The sequence below is a fragment of the Periplaneta americana genome, chromosome 17, assembly GCF_040183065.1.
Source record: "Periplaneta americana isolate PAMFEO1 chromosome 17, P.americana_PAMFEO1_priV1, whole genome shotgun sequence".
NCBI classification, from domain to species: Eukaryota; Metazoa; Arthropoda; class Insecta; order Blattodea; family Blattidae; genus Periplaneta; species Periplaneta americana.
The window spans coordinates 10,173,494-10,195,523 of NC_091133.1; the positions used below are offsets into that span (position 1 = coordinate 10,173,494).

Consider the following 22,030-nt stretch of genomic DNA (forward strand, 5'->3'; position numbering starts at 1 on the left):
CTTCACTGTATGAAATCAATGATTTCGTTCTTTCGGTGCACCATAGGATATGGTATCTTTCACAGGATTTCTTGCACAGTAGACACACGCAGCTTCCATCATATTGCAAATTTATACAATGCAGAAGATAATGGTAATAGATTTCATGAAGAGGGTGATAACAAAACAACAGAGAAGCAAACCATCCTGGCAAATAACTTTCTTTCTTTTTTGATATCAGGACTTACCACGCAATACAAACTTCCTGCAGAATACCGTAAACTGGGGTAAAGAGGATCACATGTGGTAAAGTGGATCATATGTGTATTGTTAGATCAATCAGCACCACATGGATCACACATGCAAAGAAAACCAACGAGCACAGAATACATTCTGTGCTCGTTGAAGAAAACTATTTTTATTGGCACTTATAGAAGAAAGGTTTTCTTTTCATGAGTGATCCATGTGGCGCTGCCTTATCTAGGCAATACACATATGATCCACTTCACCACATGTGATCCTCTTTAACCCAGTTTACGGTACTTCTTCTCAAAGAGGCTTTCTGGTGCGGACCTCCATAAACTCACTCTGTCCGTAATAAAAGAAATCGAATCTTGTGAGTTCTTAGTGTTACGTGTAGTAACAGACAATCATAAAACAAATGTAAATATGTGTAAACTGTCATCCTCGAAAAGTGTGAAACCAAGAATACCTCACCCCCACAACAGTGAGCGACCTCTTTATCTTGCATTCGATCAGTGCCTCATACTATAGAATATAAGAAATGCATTCCTAGATAAAGTTATGTTCGATGGTGATGAGGAGATTAGTAGCAGCCACGTATGAACTTCAGTCAACAGAAACTACGAAGCCAGTTCCTTTTCTCACCCGCAAACACATTGCTCCCACTAATTTCGAGAAGATGAATGTCAAACGCGCCAAAGATATATTTTCCTTAAAAGTTATCATGGCATTGGAATACCTGAAAGACCATTCACAACAGATAGGCGCACATGAGTTTTGTAATGCTGAAGCAACAATTACTTTCATGAAGAACATTAAAAAGTGGTTCGACATTGATGATGTTAACAGCAGTAATACGGACATGCATAAACCAGAGAAAATCCATTTCTTTAACATTGATCATAAGAGGTTGCAGTGGCTCGTGCATCATTTTCCTCGCTACCTTGCCAAAATAAAAGACGCGAGTGAAAAGGAAGAAAAGGGATTTCTCAGTAAAGAGACATACCAAGCCATCCTCGTAACATCGTCGTCTACAGTAGAGTGTGTTAGGTATCTTCTCCAGTCTGGATTCCAGTTTGTACTCACAAGTGCTTTTAATAGTGACGCAATAGAACTATTTTTCAGTGCATCACGGCAAATGCCAGGGAATAATGATATGTTGGACTGCAGAGCAGTTGTGTGCAGTTTAAACAGAATTCTGAAAACAGCAATTCTTTCAGTTCCATCAACCAGCAACATTGAAAGCAGGAGTGAGACAAATTTGATAGGAATGACAAGGAAAAATATTTACTGTGCAGAAAACAGTCATTCTGAGACTGTACTCTTACCCCAGGCAGTAACTGATATCCTTCTAGGAGTGCAGAAGACACCTTGTAAGTAACTATAAAAGTAGTAGTAGTAGTAGTAGTAATAGTAATAATAATAATAATAATAATAATAATAATAATAATAATACAGTAGTGGCATTTTGAAATAAAGTTTAGTATGCAAATTTTACATTACAAAATGAATAATACCAGTATCTCATAAACCTCATAAATAGGCTTGCCTATCATAAGTATCACTTTCTTGCAAATGTAACATTTTTATTCCACAGTTTTAAATTCGTAATAATTTATACTTGTTTCTTTTCACAGCTCTTGGGTATCCAACTGTTGAGGTAGCAAGTATGGCATACATCGGAGGCTACATTGTGTCTAAAGTGGTAAAGAAAATTAATTGTCATCTGTGTGTGAATAGTATATCCATATCGAAATGTAGCTCCATACTAATGGATTTAATCCATAAAAGAGACGACTGTAATAAACTCAACTACCCTTCAAACTCTCTGCTTTGGATTTTGAAAGTAATTTACGAGTTTGTTATGAAGGCAGTTGTTGCTTATGTATCATCTAACGTCAGTGCCAGTGTATCAGAAGTTGTTACTCCCATACTGAGTGAAGCTCCACTACTGAAGTGCTCTCATTCTGGCCATTCACAAACATCGAGTGAAATAATTTGTGAAAGTGTAATTCCTTTGTTTCTAAAGAACATAACCTTACAAACAACTGAACGTTTTGAACGAGTAAAATATTTGAACACGAAATCTCAAAATAAAAAGGTTTTGCGTGTGTAACCAAATACGATCTACCTACTAACAGTGACAAACAAGCAGGCAGCTCTCTGCGGCCGTAACTTGAACTGCGTAGATTTCAGTGCAGTGGAGGTGGGAAGGCGTGTAATATAGCAGCCGGCGATGACAAAATTTACAATATGTTTATTTTAGGTTGAAATAGATTAAGTTAATAATATTTTGGTTATATGAATTGGAATTCAAATGTTAATAAAATTATTAATAAACTTACATGTATACGTTTCCATTATTAATTTGACGTTGTTACTATAATTCAGTTTTTGAAGAAGAATTCTCAAAGCAGTTTCATATTAATCTGTAATGATATTATTATTATTATTATTATTATTATTATTATTATTATTATTATTATTATTATGTAAGTTACAGAGGTGTGAAAATTATTAGAATAATCTTGATTTTAAAGGTTTTCTAATAGTTTCTTCACAAATATTAATTGAATTGATGAATATTAGTATATATTACTATACTGATGTAGGATATATTTACTACTAACAATGCCGGAAAGCATTGTTGTACATTGGTATTTTTCTTATTTTACAATTGTTATGGGAATTCAGAAATTATTATATTATGTTGGAAACATAAAAAATTGTATGCACAGAACAGATGTATACGTTCATTTGAACCTTCACAACAATGTAAACGCAAAGAAAAATTTGTTTAAAGCATTTCTTAATTAATTTTTTATGTTTCCAATTCCGCCAACACAATATAATAATTTCTGAATTCCCATAACAATTGTAAAATAAGAAAAATACCAATGTAAAACAATGCTTTCCGGCATTGTTAGTAGTAAATATATCCTACATCAGTATAGTAATATATACCAATATTCATCAATTCAATGAATATTTGTGAAGGAACTATTAAAACACCTTTAAAATTAAGATTATTCTAATAATTTTCACACCTCTGTATATTATCGTAAAAAGATTTATGTGAAATTTGTATTAGGTACTTGAAGTGAACTTACGTGTGTACGTATATATTGATGAACGAATTGTAGTAGTCTGTTCTCGTTTAGATGTTGTAACATGCTGGCTATTGTTGAGTTCGTAACGTTGGCTTTAAGATTCCTTTGAACTATGTAAATGTTATATAAAGGATTCCGGAAGTTTAATACGTTTTTGTTAAGGTTTTGATATTATTGCAGTATTTTGAAATTAAATATTCTTCTGCTGCATTGATAAATTTATTAATGCTGTAGATTTTTAGGGTATATAGTGTATCTTCGCATTGGCGTAATTCATGGCCTGTGTGTAGCCGTGTATGCCTTTTGAGATTTTTCTAATTGGCAAACTCTTTCCATATACTTCGCATTTAGATTATGTCTAGCCTGTGTGTACAAGAACGTGCCTTTTTAGTTGTACCGATTGGGAGAAACATTTTTCACACTCTTCGCATTTGAAAGGCTTCTCTCCAGTGTGTATGCGAGTGTGTACTATTAGATTTCTCCTATCAGAGAAACACTTCCCACAGACATCGCATTTAAATGGTCTCTCGCCTGTATGTATGCGGGTGTGAATTTTTAGATGTCCCGAGTGTGAGAAACCCCTTCCACACACATCGCATCTGAATCGCTTGTCCCCTGTGTCCAGATGATTATGTTTCGCAAGACTACTAGAACGGGGAAAAAACTCTCCATTTACATCGCTTTTGAATGTTCTTTCGTCTGTGTGTAGGAGAGCATGTCTTTTTTGTTGTATACGTCTTAAGAAACGTTGTCCACACACATCGCATTTGAAAGGCTTCTCCCCAGTGTGTATGCGGATATGCGTTTTTAGACATCCACCATCAGAGAAACACTTCCCACATACATCGCATTCAAATGCTCTCTCGCCGGTGTGAAGGGAAACATGTCTTTTTAAATGCACCGATTGTGGAAAACACTTTCCACACAAATCGCATTTGAAAGGCTTCTCCCCTGTGTGTATGCGGGTGTGAACTATTAGATTTCTCTTATCTGAGAAATACTTCGCACAGACATCACATTTAAATGGTCTCTCGCCTGTATGTATTCGTTCGTGACTTCTTAGAGTTCCTGATTGCGAGAAACAATTCCCACACACATTGCATCTGAATGGCTTGTCCCCTGTGTGCAGGCGAGTATGTAGTCCAAGACTTCCCGAAGAAGCAAAACACTTTCCACATACAGCGCATTTAAATGATCTCTCGCCTGTGTGTATTCGTGTATGTGCTCTTAAATGACCAGTTACTGAAGCTGTGTTGCTTGATATTAAGGGAATAAATGATATTAAGTTAGTTTCCGGTGCCGAGAAATCGAAATTAAATGGTCTTTCGCCTGTAAGTAAGCTTCTATGGTTCTCTAGGTGTCCAGCATGTACTGGTGGCACACACTTTACATAATCCAATATGCTGAAACGAAAATGAAAATGTATCAGTCTCCACAATATTCAATGTATTAAAATAAATGAAGCATATTTAACTTTTAACAATAATAGTAGTAGTAGTAATAATAATAATAATAATAATAATAATAATAATAATAATAATAATAATAATAATTGCATGCATACATATATACATACTGAGATAAGGATATCTGAAATTTGAATTTGCAATGTTTCCTAACTTTTTATTTTTATTTATTATGTCCCAACGAGTATAACTCATATGTAGGGGCTATACAAGAACACATAAATATGTTATACAATGTAATTGAAAACGTCATGAAACTACAGTCTGTGAAAAAAACAATAACACAAGAATTTATGAAAGAAAGAAAGTAAAATAAGGACAAATAGTAGGATAACATAAAGTTTTGGGCAGAAAGAAGAAAAAGTTTGAAACCATGAAATAAATAAATCAACTGAGAATTAAAATAAATAATCTCCCCAAAAACGTATTTTTAAACAATTCTTCAAACACCGGCAATTTGGTAAAAGTCTATGTTTTAAAGGAAGTTGGTTAAAAGTTGTTATTAAGAAATGGTTAAGTCCTTTCGTTCCATAAGTGACGGAGCTATGCTGAGAAAAATATATATTGTCTTTTTGTCTTCTTAAATAAGTATGTATATCTTTATTAAACTGAAATGTAATATTATTATGTATTAAATTGTTAATAACTTCATACATGAAAATAGCAGCACTTAATTTGATAATTGATTCAACTGATAGAACGAAAGAAAATTGATATAGATATTTAACTGGAGTCAAATAATGAAAACCCAATACATTTTTTAAAGCTCTATTTTGAATAACTTGTAAAGGTCTCAAAGCAGGCAAAGATCTTTTACGCCTTTTCAAAATACGAGACTTACTTAATGTTACAAGATTCATAAAGAGTGAACTGCACGCATTGCACATTATGCTTGCCCAGACCGTATAATTACTGGGTGACTAGGTTATTAGAGAACAGCCACTACAGGGGCCGAGGAGCCTATGATCACAGCTCGCCGCCAACACAAGGGTGTGCTGTTCATGGATCTGCAGATGATAACTTCAAACATTAAAGTGTTTGTCTAAGGAATGAAGCTGAACAAGACTGAAGCGTCATTGGAGGCACTAAAGAAATGACGTCGAAATGATGTGTGTTTTTTCCCCTTGTAAAGAGGAGGGACACAAAGACTTATACTGCAGCCTGAGGCTTTTTTGTGCTTACACTCCTCTTCTCTGAATGATTGGATAGCCGAACGGCCACGTTCTTGCGCAAGTACAGCGCGCTGCACTGTGCACTTAACTCGAATGATGATATGTGAGTTAATAATGGCGAAATGAGTCCGAGGTCCAATGCTGGAAGTTAACCAGCAATTATGCTTCAATTGGTTGAGGGAAAACTTCGGAAAAAATCTCAACCAGGTAACTTGTCTCAACAAACCTGGGCCCAACCGTTAATAGTCAGACGTGCTAAATGTTACTTCAAGGCAATGGATATGAGGAATATCATTATAAAAAAAGCCTTCAATAGTGTTCAAAGAAGAAATATTTCCATATTACTACGTATTTGTAGACTACTCTAAATTTCTAATTTTATATAGGCCTTGAGAACTAAAAGTATTTTAAATACTTTCAGGGTAGACAAGAATTAATCATATTTCAGTCATCTCTCGATTTGTCATCGGATCTGTTCAAGTGCGCACAGCCATTTTCTATCCAAGCCTTCTAGACGGTATTAGAGTAGCATATTATATGATCACTGAATACCTTTCATCGCACCTCAGGCAGCGGCACAAAAATGAAATACGTGAAGTAGAACAATATGCGTAATTTTGTTATATACGACGATTCGAGTCTTTAATTTCGTTACATTTAGTTCCTTTTGTTACTAATTCTTTAAATAAGTTACTTTCTTAACCATTAACGCCCTGTACTTTAAACCACTCTTGTATTTTGTGGTCCCGCGCCGTGGCGTCGTAGTCTAAGGCATCCTGCGGAATGAGCGCTTATTCGAGTCCTCATCAAGGAAAAAATTTTCTCATGAAACTTCGGCCACTGTATAGGATCGTTGCCCACTCACAATCGTGATACACTTGGAGAGCTACGATAGTTAGCGAAATCTGGTTACAAAAGCCAGGTATAACGGCTGGGGATCATCGTGCTAACCACACGATATTTCCATTCTGGTTGGATGATCGTCCACCTCTGCTTCGGTCATGGACCTTCATGGGCTGTCGTGCCGCGGATTATTTTATTATTGTTTTTCTATGACTGCTTTGCAAAATAGCAATATTAGGCTGGATGTCTTTAGCCTTGGCATTATGAAAAGCTATTAGTCTGGCTCTGTGTACACAGGGTGTAATTGCTGTATCTGTATACAACTGGACAACTCTTGAGATATGCGTTCATGTGGCGGGAAGACAAACGCAAATTATTTAGCGACCAAGTATTGATATGCTGAACTGTTGCGAATCGTGAAACACAGAGTAAGTTACTATAATCCTAGATCATATATGTAACAGATAGGTCGGCCTTATAGGCTTTGACGTTAACAACTTCTGTCAGGTTTACTACGCTGCCATCTAATTGTTACATAAGGAATCTTGTCATAATTCCCATTTGAATTGCATTAGCGACTGTACTGTCATCTCGTGTTCGTTTACGGCGGACGGGTGGCGATTCTGGCAGTTGTTCTCTTCGAAGTGCTGCCGATTTTAACATAGCGATGATCTATCTGTTAACATATGTGATGTAGGCTATAATCTACAGTCAGGAAGACTCATACAGTACTCTATTTTTCACTCTGTTTTGCAAAATAGTGCATATCTAAATCATTCTCAATTCTTTCTGAACTAAACCAAGTTCACACCACATATTAGACAGACAGACAGACAGACAGAGGTAGGTAGGTAGGTAGGTAGGTAGGTAGATAGATAGATAGATAGATAGATAGATAGATAGATAGATAGATAGATAGATAGATAGATAGATAGATAGATAGATAGATAGATAGATAGATAGATAGATAGATAGATAGATAGATAGATAGACAGACAGACAGACAGATAGATAGATAGATAGATAGATAGATAGATAGATAGATAGATAGATAGATAGATAGATAGATAGATAGATAGATAGATAGATAGATAGTAGATAGATAGATAGATAGAAAGATAGATAGAGATAGATAGATAGATAGATAGACAGACAGACAGACAGACAGACAGACAGACAGATAGATAGATAGATAGATAGATAGATAGATAGATAGATAGATAGATAGATAGATAGATAGATAGATAGATAAACTTTTATTTTTACCATTCTCGATTTGTTTGATAAGATTAACGTCCTTACTTTCCACAACTGAGACTTCCCTTTCTTTCTTCCATCTTGCTTATATGTAGTGATTGAGTGCTCCCCTCGCAGAGTATCATTATTTTACTCATTAACATATGTTGCGCGTTTCATTCATTTCGAATATTTCTCTTGCTAAACTCTTCATTTCCATAGGTGATGACCCCATCTGTTCATCTTCTTCAAAGAGGCAGTACTTCCATCGTCCCGCACGTCACACTCCCTCGGTGTGCCTACATACACACGTCAAAACAGACAGCAACGCCACCAATGCTTTTCGGTAATCGTTCCTTGTGTGACCTATACAAGCCTTGAGAGAACTTTAGTTGTATTCTTACTACCCAATACTTCATATTGTATTCATAATATATTTACATTTTAGTGCCTAACGCGATGAATAATGACGATATTTGTGGCATATGGCACATATATTACTTGAAATTATGTATGTGATGACAATACAATTCATTTTTTTTCATCTGTTGTTTAATTTCAACAATCAAGTTGCCACCATTTCTTAGGGACATAGCTTAGTGCTACTGGTGATTATTACATTATATTGGCGTTTTAATAAGAGTGTAAACTTTCACTAGTCAGGATAGAAAAATAAATAATAAATCTACACTGTGGTAAATCTTACGTCAATTCTGTAACAAAATATATACTCACCTTGTCCATATGATTAATCTTATCCTAATGTTAGATACTAAACATTACTTACTTACTTACCTACAAATGGCTTTTAAGAAACCCGAAGGTTCATTGCCGCCCTCACATAAGCCCACTATCAGTCCCTATCCTGTGCAAGATTAATTCACTCCCTATCATCATATCCCATCTCCCTCAAATCCATTTTAATATTATCCTCCCATCTACGTCTCGGCCTCCCCAAAGGTTTTTTCCCTCCGGCTTCCCAACTAACACTCTATATGCATTTCTGGATTCAACCATACGTGCTACATGCCCTGCCCATCTCAAACGTCTGGATTTAATGTTCCTAATTATGGCAGGTGAAGAATACAATGCATGCAGTTCTGCGTTGTGTAACTTTCTCTATTCTCCTGTAACTTCATCCCTCTTAGCCCCAAATATATTTTCTCAAACACTCTTAATCTCTGTTCCTCTCTCAATGTAAGAGTCCAAGTTTCACAACCATACAGAACAACCGGTAATATAACTGTTTAATAAATTTTAACTTTCAGATTTTTTGACAGCAGACTAGAAACACGCATTTCCCATATTTATTCTGCGTTTAATTTCCTCCCGAGTGTCATTTATACTTTTGCTACTGTTGCTCGAAGATATTTGAATTTTTCCACCTCTTCAAAGGATAAATCTCCAATTTTTATATATACCGGTACATTTCGTACAATATTCTGGTCACGAGACATAATCATATACTTTGTCTTTTCGGGATTACTTCCAAACCTATCGCTTTACTTGCTTCAAGTAAAATTTCTGTGTTTTCCCCAATCATTTGTGGATTTTCTCCTAACATATTCACATCATCTGCATAGACAAGAAGCTGATGTAACCTGTTCAATTCCAAACCCTGTCTGTTATCCTGAACTTTACTAAACATTAACATACATAAGAAATTAGAGTCCTCGGTCAGTATATAAACGAAGGTGTGAAAGAATCGAAGAAGACAAATCAAAATCAGCACACTATACTTACAGTACCTCTCAGTCAACACTTCATCCTCTTGTGAAGATACTTCCCGTTTCTGTTGCTCCTGAACTCTGTCCAGATCGAAGGGATCTTCCTGAAAAGAGAGTTAATAAATGAAGGGAGGTTGCTTCACCGTTTAGATAATTGATTTCCTGTGTTAGTGATTACGTCTCTTTAACACCATTTTCACGAATTCTCCTTGTTTGCGAAACAATAACAAACAAATTAACACGCGCAAATAGAAAGATCAATACTTGCAACACCACTCGATTGAAATTACGCATGGAAAATTACGAAGGTTATCTTAAAGTTAAAGATTATCAGTATTCCCGATGAAATAATTCAGAAAAATAATACGAATTCATTACAAAGACGGTAGACATAACCTAATTCAATATATGACGTCATGTGGCAACAGTTCCTCTTCCTTACACTTTTATGATATCACTAATAACTTTTTGCTAATTGTTTGTAATTATTGTACATTATTTTGTGGAACAGAGAGTTACAACTCCATATTATACAGTACAAGAACGTTTACCAGTAACTAATGTATTAGACCATACCTTTGAGGAATAGGACCCAGCACAAAAATATTAATAAAATTAACATTGCATATTGTATCTCAGTGGTTGCCAAACACCACGAAATTGTGACGTAATAGAAATGCAACCCGCACACCACTATTGCAGGGAAAGGGGTGAAGTGGGTATCTCCTCAGGTAATGCAGTGAATAACAGTGCAGAGACGGACTGTGACCGGAAAACAAAAACAATATAATATTCTTATTAACTACACACACTTTTTCCGTGTTAACTTTTATCCTCCTATTCATTATTTTTGTATTATTAATCAAATAAAATATATTTTCTTATTTACCATAAAAAGAAAGGACGTGTACTTTACATCAGCAGATATTTGAAATTAGAAAAACGTCACGAAGTTGTAAATTACACTACATACTTAAAAAAAACGTCGAAGTATTTTACCCCGATTAAGACATAGAAGTTGATACTTTTTATTGTCCGTTTATTAATGAAATATTCAATTTACAGGTAAGGACGTGGTAGTCTTTATACGAAGAAGAATAATGACAACGTAAATTGTTCTTTTGTACTTCATTAAATATTTTACAACAATTTAGATATCTCATATTTTTGTCATCAGCACAAAAGAAATACTTTTGTTCCCATGCTCCTTAAAATTAAGTTTTTACATATTATCTGTTGTCTGTTTTGGAAAAGACATCGAAACATAATATCCTACACACTTGTGACATTCCATGTGTACGTACGTCCGCTGGTGATAAATGTCTTGTCTTACATGGAAGTGAAGGCTGAAAACAGAGGGTGGGGGTATGATGCCATGGTTACGCTTCAGTGGAGGCAGGGGCATGTGTCGCGACACAGCTTTTGACGATCACTGTTGTATCTTATTCACATTAAAAGAAGCAACTCAAGTGTTTTGAACTTTATTAACAATAAATACATTTCGTTAACAAAAGGTAAAGTAAATAAAATAATAATGTCATGCATGCATTAAGTTGCCCTCTATATTGTGTAAAATTTAAAAAGGCGTTAATTTATTGAGTTACAAAAATTCAGATAAGCTAACCCTATGTGCGTTGTAACTAGCGACTAGGATATGCTGCAGATGTATCACACACGCACGCACGGACACACACACAGCGTGGAAGTGAAATAATCCTGCAGAATGAAAGGTATGATAGGGTACAGTTAAATGAATAGAAAGCCTATATGACATTTTGTGATTAAATGCACAGTTAATTAGAAAATTAAGTTGGTGGTTTCAACAGTCTGGCAACATTGCCATTAACACACTGTTCTTTCTTCGTAATATAGATGTAAGAAATCAATGAATTCATATCTGTTAGCCTCAGTGAAATACCGCCCATTTCCCTTTCTGGCTACAATGTTGCAAGCTGGTCGCATCAGTCAGTGACTTCAAATTAGTAGTTTTTGAAATTAAACTTACAAGAAAGCCTTCGATGCTATTGAAATAAGCAAGGGGCATAAATGATTTTTTATTAGATTTTCTATCGATATGGGAAAAATCACGATCCTACTTATAATAGTTTCCGAATAAAATGGTGCTAAACATTTGGGGAAAAACATTTCTTTCTGAGAAAACTGAACTTTCCACCAATATCGTATTATACTTTTTTATTATATACAACATGAGCTATTCGCTATCAAAATCTGCACCGTTGTTTCACTTCCACCCTGTAAGTAGGCATATATATTAGGTTGGTGCATAAGTTCGTAACTTTTTTTTCATAAGTTGATTAAACACATCAGATACAAATAAGAGAGAAGTTAATCATCAACAATATATTCTCCTTCACTATTTTCAACAACGCTAGAGTTTTTTTTCGTTTCCACGTCTGTATAAATCGCTTAGTTTTGAGTCAAAGAAGTCGTCAAGCCATATTCAGAGCGCATTTTCATCCGGAAAGGAAGCTCCTTGAAGGTTGTTCGATAAAGAGCAGAAAAAGTGAAAATCTGAGAGTGCAAGATCAGGTGAATAAGGTGGGTGCGGAATGACTTCCCAACCCAACTCCTGGATAGTGTTTTGTGTCAGGTTAGCAGAGTGCAGACTGCCGTTCTCATGGAGTAACATCACTTCACGCAGTCTTGTTGGTCGTTTTTCTTGGATTGCGTGTGCAAGACGTCTCAGTTGGTGGAAATAAATGTCGGCAGTGATGATTACACCTCGAGAAAGCAATTCGTAGTACAGTACATCCTCGCAGTTTCACCAGTTGCATAACATTATTTTTTGTGAATGCACATTGACCTTTGTACAGGGAGTTGCTTTTTTGTTCGGGTTCAACCATTCCTTTCTTTTCTATATATCAGCATAAAGACATTTCTTGTCACCAGTAACAAATATTCAATGTTGTTCACTGGCCAATTGATGACGAGCAAGCAAAGATGCACATATGGCCACCTGCTAATTTTTATGGTTTTGGCTTAGAGCATGTGGTACCCATACATCTTATTTTTTAACTTTACCCATTAAATGCAAATGTTGCACGATGGTGGAATGACCACAGTTCATCACATTTGTCAGTTTTCGGGTATACTGACGTGGATCATTGTGGATTAATGTGTTTATACAGTCCCCATCAAAGCCTGAAGGTCTTCTTGAACATGCAGTATTACTACTGTCAAAATGACCCTCCTTAAAACGAGAAAACCATTTTCTACCCTTGTTCTCTCCGATAGGATTGTCCCCATAAATGGCACAAATGTATCTGGCTGTGACAGCTGCTTTCGCCCCTCTACTGAACTAAAAAATATAGCCTATATCAGAAATGTTCCACTTTCTCCATGTGACAATACATTTTCTAGCGCCCATAGCTCCACTCCCTATTTACAAAAATGGAACTTCAATATGTAAACTTAAGCACAAGAATTGAACTTCAAATAAAAAAATGACAATCCATAAATAAACACATATCAACCAGAGTACCAACACGCGAAACAAAAACGCTATGAACTTATGCACCTATTATATTTACTCCAGAGTCGATTTACGAAAAGTCTTAATTTTTACACATATGACGAATTCAGTTTACAGCAAGAAAATTGTAAAATCAAAATGAAACAGTGTTTCTAGGCACTACATCTTCGGATCCAAGGACATATTCCTTAAAGAGTAAAATGAGATGAGCGGAAAATAATTTTTAAATATAAATATAATGATATTATCATAGATAAAATTTAGGATTTATGGAAAGAGAGTAGTAAGCACTTTTACATAGAAAATATCAATAGTTTTGTCATATGCTAAAATCCATGTGGGAAACTGTGTCTACGATGAAAGGCATACACTATGTCCTCCACTTACCTGAGCTTTACAGTTTCTTGTAGTAAAATTTGTTGGCAGTGCAATTTTCTCAACTTTAGTATCTGATGTGACATCACAGCTGTGGTCCATGCATTCCGTCTTTATTCCAGTCACGAAGGGATCCAACAAATGCTCATCCTGCAGACGGCAGAGACACGATGCATTTGTAACATACGAGATCAGCATATTATGTTTCACAAAAAGAGATTATTATATTTCTCAAAGTGATTAACATATGGTCATGTGTGTAATAGCGTCCAAATTACAATATACAAGATAAAAATTAATTCTACACTGCACCTCTGAATGTTTTGTTTTCTAATCTGGATATTTTATTATGGTACTGTCCAACAGATCCACGTCAATGATAAACGTGGGAAGTACTGTATATATAAACTGAAGAATCACTCCACGAACTTTATTGACGTTCAAGATCTATATAAGGAACATGAGTAATATGTATTATATCATGTCAATATTCCGTCGACATGAACAGCATTTCATCATCAATTTAAGCTAAGGCCTACAATTTCTTCGCTGTCATTGGAAGTAGAGAATGTAGGCACAGTCTAACACAAAACCCAATGAAAAGATAGAGTGGTGATATGTTAGGCAGTCTTGGGCTTCTGCTACGCCTAATGCTGAGGAAGTCATTCCGCAATAGGATGGATGACCTCTTATCTGTCCGAATTAACTAATTTGAAAAATTCTGCGATAATCTTGGGTAGTGAAAATATCTACTAGTTTGTAGAACATGAGACACATTCTAAAGGTCAGTGTTTTATAAGACACATTTTAGCAAAATTGTCTTCCATTGAATCTCCTATGACAGAACATCTGAGTCCACACCTGCTAGCGCGTCTGGCCGCGAAACCGGGTGGCCCAGGTTCGATTCCCGGTCGGGGCAAGTTACCTGGTTGAGGTTTTTTCCGGGGTTTTCCCTCAACCCAATATGAGCAAATGCTGGGTAACTTTAGGTGCTGGACCCCGGACTCATTTCCATGGCATTATCACCTTCATCTCATTCAGACGCTAAATAACCTGAGAAGTTGATAAAGCGTCGTAAAATAACCTACTAAAATAAAAAAAAGAACATCTGAACATGCTGAACTTCAAGATTTTGGTTTCAGGGTCATATTGGTGAACATACGAGGCGTGTTCTTAAAGTAAGTTCCAAAAGGGTGTAGAAAGTAAACGGGAAAATATTTACAAACCATTTTTGTAGCACTGTATTCCCCACACTTCAATTACTTCTCACCATAATCTCCACCATTATTGAGGCATTTATCGAGTCGTGGCACAAGTCTTTCTATCCCCTCATTGTAGAATTCGCCCACCTGCGAACCAGTCCGCAACATTTGTGGAAAATTCAAGGAAAGCGAAGAAATTGTGAACCTCCTGTCCTCATTAATTTTTTCATCGACAGCACGCACCAAATCGTCATTGATCAAAGATGGCCGACCGGTATGCTGCTCGTCATGCACAGAGATGTGGTCCTCGTTGAACTTTCTAACCCATCTCCTGACCATTCCATCACTAATGGCATCATCACCATACACCTCACAAAGTTGATGATGAATGTTTGATGTTTCTCGCATTCAAAAAACGGATAACAGACAGCATCTCACAGTCGGCGGGGTGCTCGATCACTTTAATCATTTCAACTGATCACAACTAACCACACACACGGACTGAAGCTCTGAAACTGCATGCACAGCTTGCCTGAGGACTGAAGAAGAAAACACGTATGCGCAAAATAACGATTGCAGTGATGCGACAGCTATAATTGAAAATGGAACTTACTTTAAGAACACGCCTCGTATGTCTCATCAATAGTCACATATCGATCAAGAAATTTTTTTTGTTTGTTCTAAAATTAGTTACATGCTGCTCGCAGAGCACTCCTTTGCCATTTTTGAATTGGCAACAACATTTGAGGCACCCACCTCGTAGCTATTTTTTTCATGTTCAATTCGTTCACCAAAATACTGTACAAATTATGGTATGAGGAGCCTGTTTCCTCTACTATATTCTGAAGGTGACTCATCGATCTAGCAGCACGAAATCATGAACTTTATTCAAGTTTTCTGGTGTTGTGACAGTTGTCAAGGGGCCACCACCATGTTCATCTTCACACGATGTCCTTTCACATTTAAATATTCGACACCATCTTTTTACTGCCATAAAATGGAGTGAATATGGACGAAGTTTTAATTTTTTTTTTTTGTGAAAAAGATTAAATATAATAAGAGTGTTTAGGTTTTCGTTCATAATGAGTCAACAAATAAACATTCTGATTATTATATTTACTCTCTAACACAAAGGAATAAGAAATAATAAAACTTCGTTCCTATTCACCCCCTATACCCTTAGTCACCTCATTTTACGGTATGCCATAAGATACACTAAATTCTCAAATGGTACCTATCATATCTTGGCGAATTTGAGATGGAGACATTTCCTTCTTTTGCAGATATTTAGTCACAGCTTTTTCCTCAACAGGCTACATTTCTCTACTGACACAGCACCTCAGGTCACTCAAACACCTGTTACGAGCCAACATGGAAATGTACAGACATGCAACTTGGCATTGAAGTCACTTGTGTGCCATAAAATAGAAATTTTAGTTCAACTAGAAAGAGGTTCAGGACTATAGCATAGAGATCAATCCTCGTATATGCAATATTTTCTGGCCCTTGAATGTGTTAACTAGAATAAGTGATGACTATGGCAAACCATCTGTCCCATTCCAGCGTGGAATCATTTGCCTGTAATATTGTAGTAAGCCAATAGCAATACTGAGTTATGATTTCTATCTAATTAGGTACTTCATAGCTTATTTTCATATACAGCAAGCATTTTTAACTAGGCAACTACATTCGTTTGAGTCGAAATTTGAAGATAAATATCGGTTTGGAGTATTGTGGATTAATTTGTTCCATTTAGTTAGTTAGTTAGTTAGTGGGGTTTAAAAAGGGCGGGTCAGCTACTATGGCTATCTAAAATCATTCACTAAACACAAACACAATACAATAACCCGAATACTTAAAAGAGCTAAAAAACGTCACGGTTAAAACGAGGCAAACAAATGCAGTTTCAACAAGGTGATGCATAAAAACCATAAAAGTGAGAAGTTCTCAGACCCTAAGTAGTATTTAAAAAGAAACAACAAAACAATAAAACAAATGCCGCCAGAAATAAATTCTCTGGCGCATTTATAAAATGCGCGGATGTAAAAGGTCCGAATATCAAGTTTGTTAAAATCATATACTAAAAAATGTAACGTCCGGAGGATAAGTAAAACGGGTAATTAAAAAACTATATCACCTTGTCAAGTCCTGTATTCGATAAAAATCTCACAACTGCATTTGTACAATTAAAATCATTTCCAAGAGCGTCATGTAGAGTCAGTCGAATCCCATACTGTCGATGGACATGATCGTATTTTCTATACTGTAATAAAAAATGTTCCACCGTAAGTGGAACATGGAATAGATCACACTCCGGCTGAGGCTCGCCATGCGTCAGGAGATGGCCATGCGTCAGATGACAGTGGCCAATCCTCAACTGGGTGAGTAAAACTTCTTTGTGTCGTGACGCTCTTGTGGATGAATCCCAAACGCGAACAGAATTTGTTCCATACATAAACAAACTTGTGACGATAAAGAATGTGTGGCACACGTCTCTGTCTAAAGGCTGGTTCACAATAAACCGGGAACGGAAACGACAACGAGAACGGGAACGGAAATATTTTACTGTGAATGCTCACATTTAAATACATTTATTTTAACATTATTTCCGGTCTCGCTGTCGTTTCCATTTCCAGTTTATTGTGAACCAGCCTTAATGTCACTTCCTGTACAGATAACAGGAGAACTAGGGAATGGATTTACAACAGCAGCAGCTAGAACACTAACTTTACCTCTAAATCAGTCACTGTTTAATTTCAGAAGAGGTCGCAAAGTGTTGTACATTCAGTATGCCTTCTGATAGGACAAATTTGCAAAGGTTTGTCGAGATGGTTGACATTTCTCAGGATATTTCTTGGCATACAAATTACTACAGCACATATTCGCCACGCTTTGGGACCATATAAGCTTCTTAAACTTTTAAAATACCATCTTCATGTGGAATATCCAACATGACTTTCCTCTACGAAATACTACACAGCAAGACTTGATGCATATGTTATCATTTAGCAAGGAAACACCGACATTAGCTGCAGTCTATAAAAATTATCAGAGTACTGCATAGCGAAACAGCACATTCACAATTTGGAGATGATATTAGCTTGTCTTGGTTCTCGAGAAGACTGATATGGATCTCACATTTAGTGGTCATTTGGTCCACTGTGCACGCTGTAAATGCGATGATTGTCCAGTCCGAAAGGTAACATGGGTGGCATTCATGAATCCGATGCTAACAAGTGGCCCACTCAGCCTCAGCTCTGACAGAGCCAGGGGCCATCTTCAGACGAATACCTGATAAGCCCCAGGACCCAGGACAGCAAGACATTGCTCTATCAGCATGAGAAGCCTGTACTACATCCAAGATTTCATCTTAACCTATTTTTAGTTATTTCAAACTATAGATGAAATGATGAAAAGACACATTTCAATGCTTGGCATACATGTTTAAACATCTATGTTAGGAGACGTATAAAAATTAAATAAATTGCTTCAAGAACTATTCTATTGATTAACTGTATGTAACGATTAAGAATTAAATGTAATTATAAAATTATGAGGATACCCAGGTTTGAACCGGGGACCTCTCACTCTATAATCGAATGGCTCACAAATGAGCTACCACCTCCTGCTTTTACTGTGGCTTCACTAACACAATGAGGGCAAAACAGCACTGGAGAAGATGGGGGAATTATTTCTATAGTCTGCCAGCACAAACATAGAGCTGTCAGAAATAAATGTTGAAAGTAATTATATTTTGTTCGTAGGTTCCTGCTCTCGACCTGCAACCTTGTTCCGCAAAGATCTCTACTCGCGAAATAAAATGCCGCTTTCGAAACTTGTATCGAATATGACTATTGTGATGAAAACACGCCTTCATATCCTTCTCACAAACTTCACGTATGTTAAATGTGTCAGCCTAAATCTAGCATTTAATTTTGTGGGAAGAGCATGTAGACTATCAATCATTAAGAGATATTCAAGATGGTAATATTAGATGCTTCACGCTATTTAGCAATATCTGAAACATTGTCAAAAATAACTGCATTAGCATTGAAACAATTTTCTTTAAACTTTAACAGCCATATCGTGCTTTAAATTTGGACTATTCTGCAACAATGAACATAAAGATTTAGGTATATTATTTAGGAGTAATTTTACATTTCATAGTCATATTAATAACAATGTAAATTTGTCCTATAAAAGTTTAGGTTTTGTTATGAGAAATTCTTGTAAATTTAAAGTATAAACTATAATAATGTTGTATAATTCCATTGTTCGATCTAAATTAGTGTATGCTGCTGTTATCTGGAACCCAGTTACTAACAAATATATTCTGTTACTAGAAAAAATTCAAAATAAATTTCTAAAATGGTTATATTAGAGACTTTATAATGATTATCCTACCTATGACAGTTATGCTACAATGCTACAACATTTCCATTTTACTAGTTTGCAAATTAGACGAAATTGCCAATCTTTAAACTTTCTTTATAAAATTATTAACAATAAGTTGGACTGTGTTAGTTTATTTTATTATATAACATTATATGCACCTAAGATTAAAACGAAATTTCGAAATTTATTTTACATATCAAGGACAAATACTGAATCCCACAAAAATTTCCCAGTTTCCCAAATGTTACAGTTATATAATATTACATCCTCATCCGAATGTTCATATTTTCAATATGAATTTGTCTAGATACAGAATTAGATAGAGAATATTGTTAGTTAATTTGAAGCTACTTTCACACCTTATTTCAATTTCTATTTTTTTCTTTCTCTTATTTCTATTTTGTTTCAGTTTTTTAATAAGTGTATGCTTCCTTTTCCTTGTTTATGTTTTATAAATTAATTTGTTCGTCGTGAACATTGTAATTGAGCTATGCCTGTTATGTGAATGAATGAATGAATGAATGAATGAATGAATGAATGAATGAATGATTGAATGAATAAATAAATGAATGAATGAATGAATAAGTAAATAAATAAATAAATAAATAAATAAATAAATAAATAAGTAAATAAATAAATAAATAAGTAAATAAGTAAATAAGTAAGTAAATAAGTAAGTAAATAAATGAATGAATGAATGAATGAATGAATAAATAATTGAATGAATGAATAAATAAATAAATAATTGAATGAATAAATAAATAAATAAATAAATAAATGAATGAATGAATGAATAAATGAATGAATGAATGACTGAATGAATAAATAAATAAATAAATAAATAAATAAATAAATAAATAAATAAATAAGTAAATAAATAAATAAGTAAATAAATAAATCAGTAAATAAATAAATAAATAAGTAAGTAAATAAGTAAGTAAATAAATAAATAAATGAATAAATGAATGAATGACTGAATGAATGAATGAATGAATGAATGAATGAATGAATGAATGAATGAATGATTGAATGAATAAATAAATGAATGAATTGAATGAATGAATGAATAAATAAATAAATAAGTACATAAATAAGTAAATAAGTAAGTACATAAGTAAGTAAATAAATAAGTAAATAAATAAATAATTGAATGAATGAATGAATAAATGAATAATTGAATGAATGAATTAATTAATTAATTAATAAACAAACACAGAAATAAGCAATAAGTACCATGCAGATAGTTTCATTGTCTCCACTGTAAAACAAAATTCGCAGTCACAATAACTGTACAGAATACATGTTAAACACTGGAAAGAGCTCAATGAGCTCCACTCACCTCGGCTTCACACTTCACTATGGGATAATTATTTGGCAATATAATTTCTTCAAATTTTATGTCTGGCTTGTGATCGTAGCTATCGCCCACGCATTCCTCCTTTATCTTAGCCACGTGCAGATCCAATAAATTCCCTTCCTGCAGAACACAGAGACATTATGACTGAGTAATATATTACAATCTGACAAAAGCTGATCACTAGTGTTACAGGTTGCACTCTGGGTCTGTATGCCTGTGCTTCCATAATATTTGCAGCACATGAGAGAAATTTATTATGGCAATAATTGAACGGAAATGCTGAACAGATTTTAAAAGCATCATACGGGCTATTCCATATGAAATCGATCAGTAAAAAACCTCGTATGTTTTAATACTCTGATTTTTTCCCTATTTATACAAGGTGCTGAGGAGAGCGCATTTTCAAAAATATACTATCGAAAGTCAAACGGTTTTCGTACTATTGAGCGACAAATTTAGCGTATTTTATAAAAACAAGCCTATTTCAGCGCTCAGAACTCTGGAACCATTTACTGCAGAACATTGAACGGGAGCTCATTTTGAAGCTGACATTTGGTAGGTTATGATAAGAAGTAATCCTTACTTTTATTGTACACAGGGCGACAGAGAATCTGATTTTACTTACATTTAGGCTTTTTGCCCATTTGTAAAAATGTAAAAACTATTGAGAAAAAAACCTTGCATTATGAAAAGGAATTCGGCATTGTTTGCTTAGTGGTAAGGCAATAAGTTTCGAGGGTATTAAATAAATTGTTTTCACACGCCTAGACTTGAACGGCGCAGTACCGCACGCACTGGCCGAGAGCTGAAGATAAGCGAGCGTTGGACGTCATTTTACTCCTGTGTTTATGAAAACTTGTCATAAAGCTAGCCCAGCCATGCGCTACTAGACGAAACATCACATGTTTATGTCTCCTGGCCTTGCTTGCCTCTGCTAGCTCCTACCTCACAGTCAGCTGGTTAGTTCACGCGCGTACTATTTATTTTATTTATTTGATATTTTCAATACTTTCTTATCAACGGTGCACCAGTAAAATAAATGTGTTTATTTATACTTTAAATGCGGAATCTAACCATATATTTTTTAAATATTTTTTCGTGGCCAAAGGCGTCTTAATGAATAAAAATCTAAATTTCTCCATTTCCATAAAAAGTAAGAAAAACTGTTTACATGTCAATATAAACTTTAATATCTCAGCATCAAAATAAACCATGATTTTGATCATTGGGTGAAAGGGTTTCGGAGCCACAACAGTTTAAAGTTGCTAATTTTATGAAAATACGATAAATTTAAATATTTTTAATTCAAACACTATGAAGTTCTGATACCTCAAACTTTGCACAAAGCATTGTATCACAGTTGTCAACGGACAGAAAAAGTTTCATTGTATTTAAAAATTGCAAGGTCAATTTCCTCTATATTTCGGTCGAT

The 22,030-nt window shown here is 35.0% G+C and overlaps 2 protein-coding genes across 2 annotated transcripts; one reads left to right on the forward strand and one right to left on the reverse strand.

Moving 5' to 3' along the window:
- The first annotated feature begins 438 nt into the window (after window positions 1–438).
- Window positions 439–2,632, forward strand: LOC138693423 (uncharacterized). The gene is made up of 2 exons (XM_069817370.1): window positions 439–1,595; window positions 1,860–2,632. Exons 1-2 carry the CDS (start codon window positions 791–793, stop codon window positions 2,336–2,338), a joined length of 1,284 nt encoding a protein of 427 aa, XP_069673471.1. The 5' UTR covers window positions 439–790; the 3' UTR covers window positions 2,339–2,632.
- A 7-nt stretch (window positions 2,633–2,639) lies between these two features.
- On the reverse strand, window positions 2,640–20,824 carry LOC138693392 (zinc finger protein 235-like). The gene is made up of 5 exons (XM_069817320.1): window positions 20,789–20,824; window positions 20,581–20,718; window positions 13,657–13,794; window positions 9,798–9,880; window positions 2,640–4,735 (listed from the first exon to the last, which is right to left on the reverse strand). Exons 1-5 carry the CDS (start codon window positions 20,822–20,824, stop codon window positions 3,691–3,693), a joined length of 1,440 nt encoding a protein of 479 aa, XP_069673421.1. The 3' UTR covers window positions 2,640–3,690.
- Window positions 20,825–22,030: the final 1,206 nt, after the last annotated feature.

Bases quoted from the DNA above. Each gene is read 5' to 3' on its own strand.
- LOC138693392 (XM_069817320.1), bottom strand. From the start codon at position 20,824: ATGGAAGCACAGGCATACAGACCCAGAGTGCAACCT. The intron at 20,719-20,788 runs GTAACACTAGTG...TGTGTTCTGCAG, and splicing joins ACAGACCCAGAGTGCAACCT to GAAGGGAATTTATTGGATCT. The intron at 4,736-9,797 runs GTACTGTAAGTA...TTTTCGTTTCAG, and splicing joins GATGAAGTGTTGACTGAGAG to CATATTGGATTATGTAAAGT.
- LOC138693423 (XM_069817370.1), top strand. From the start codon at position 791: ATGGTGATGAGGAGATTAGTAGCAGCCACGTATGAACTTCAGTCAACA. The intron at 1,596-1,859 runs GTAAGTAACTAT...TTCTTTTCACAG, and splicing joins AGGAGTGCAGAAGACACCTT to CTCTTGGGTATCCAACTGTT.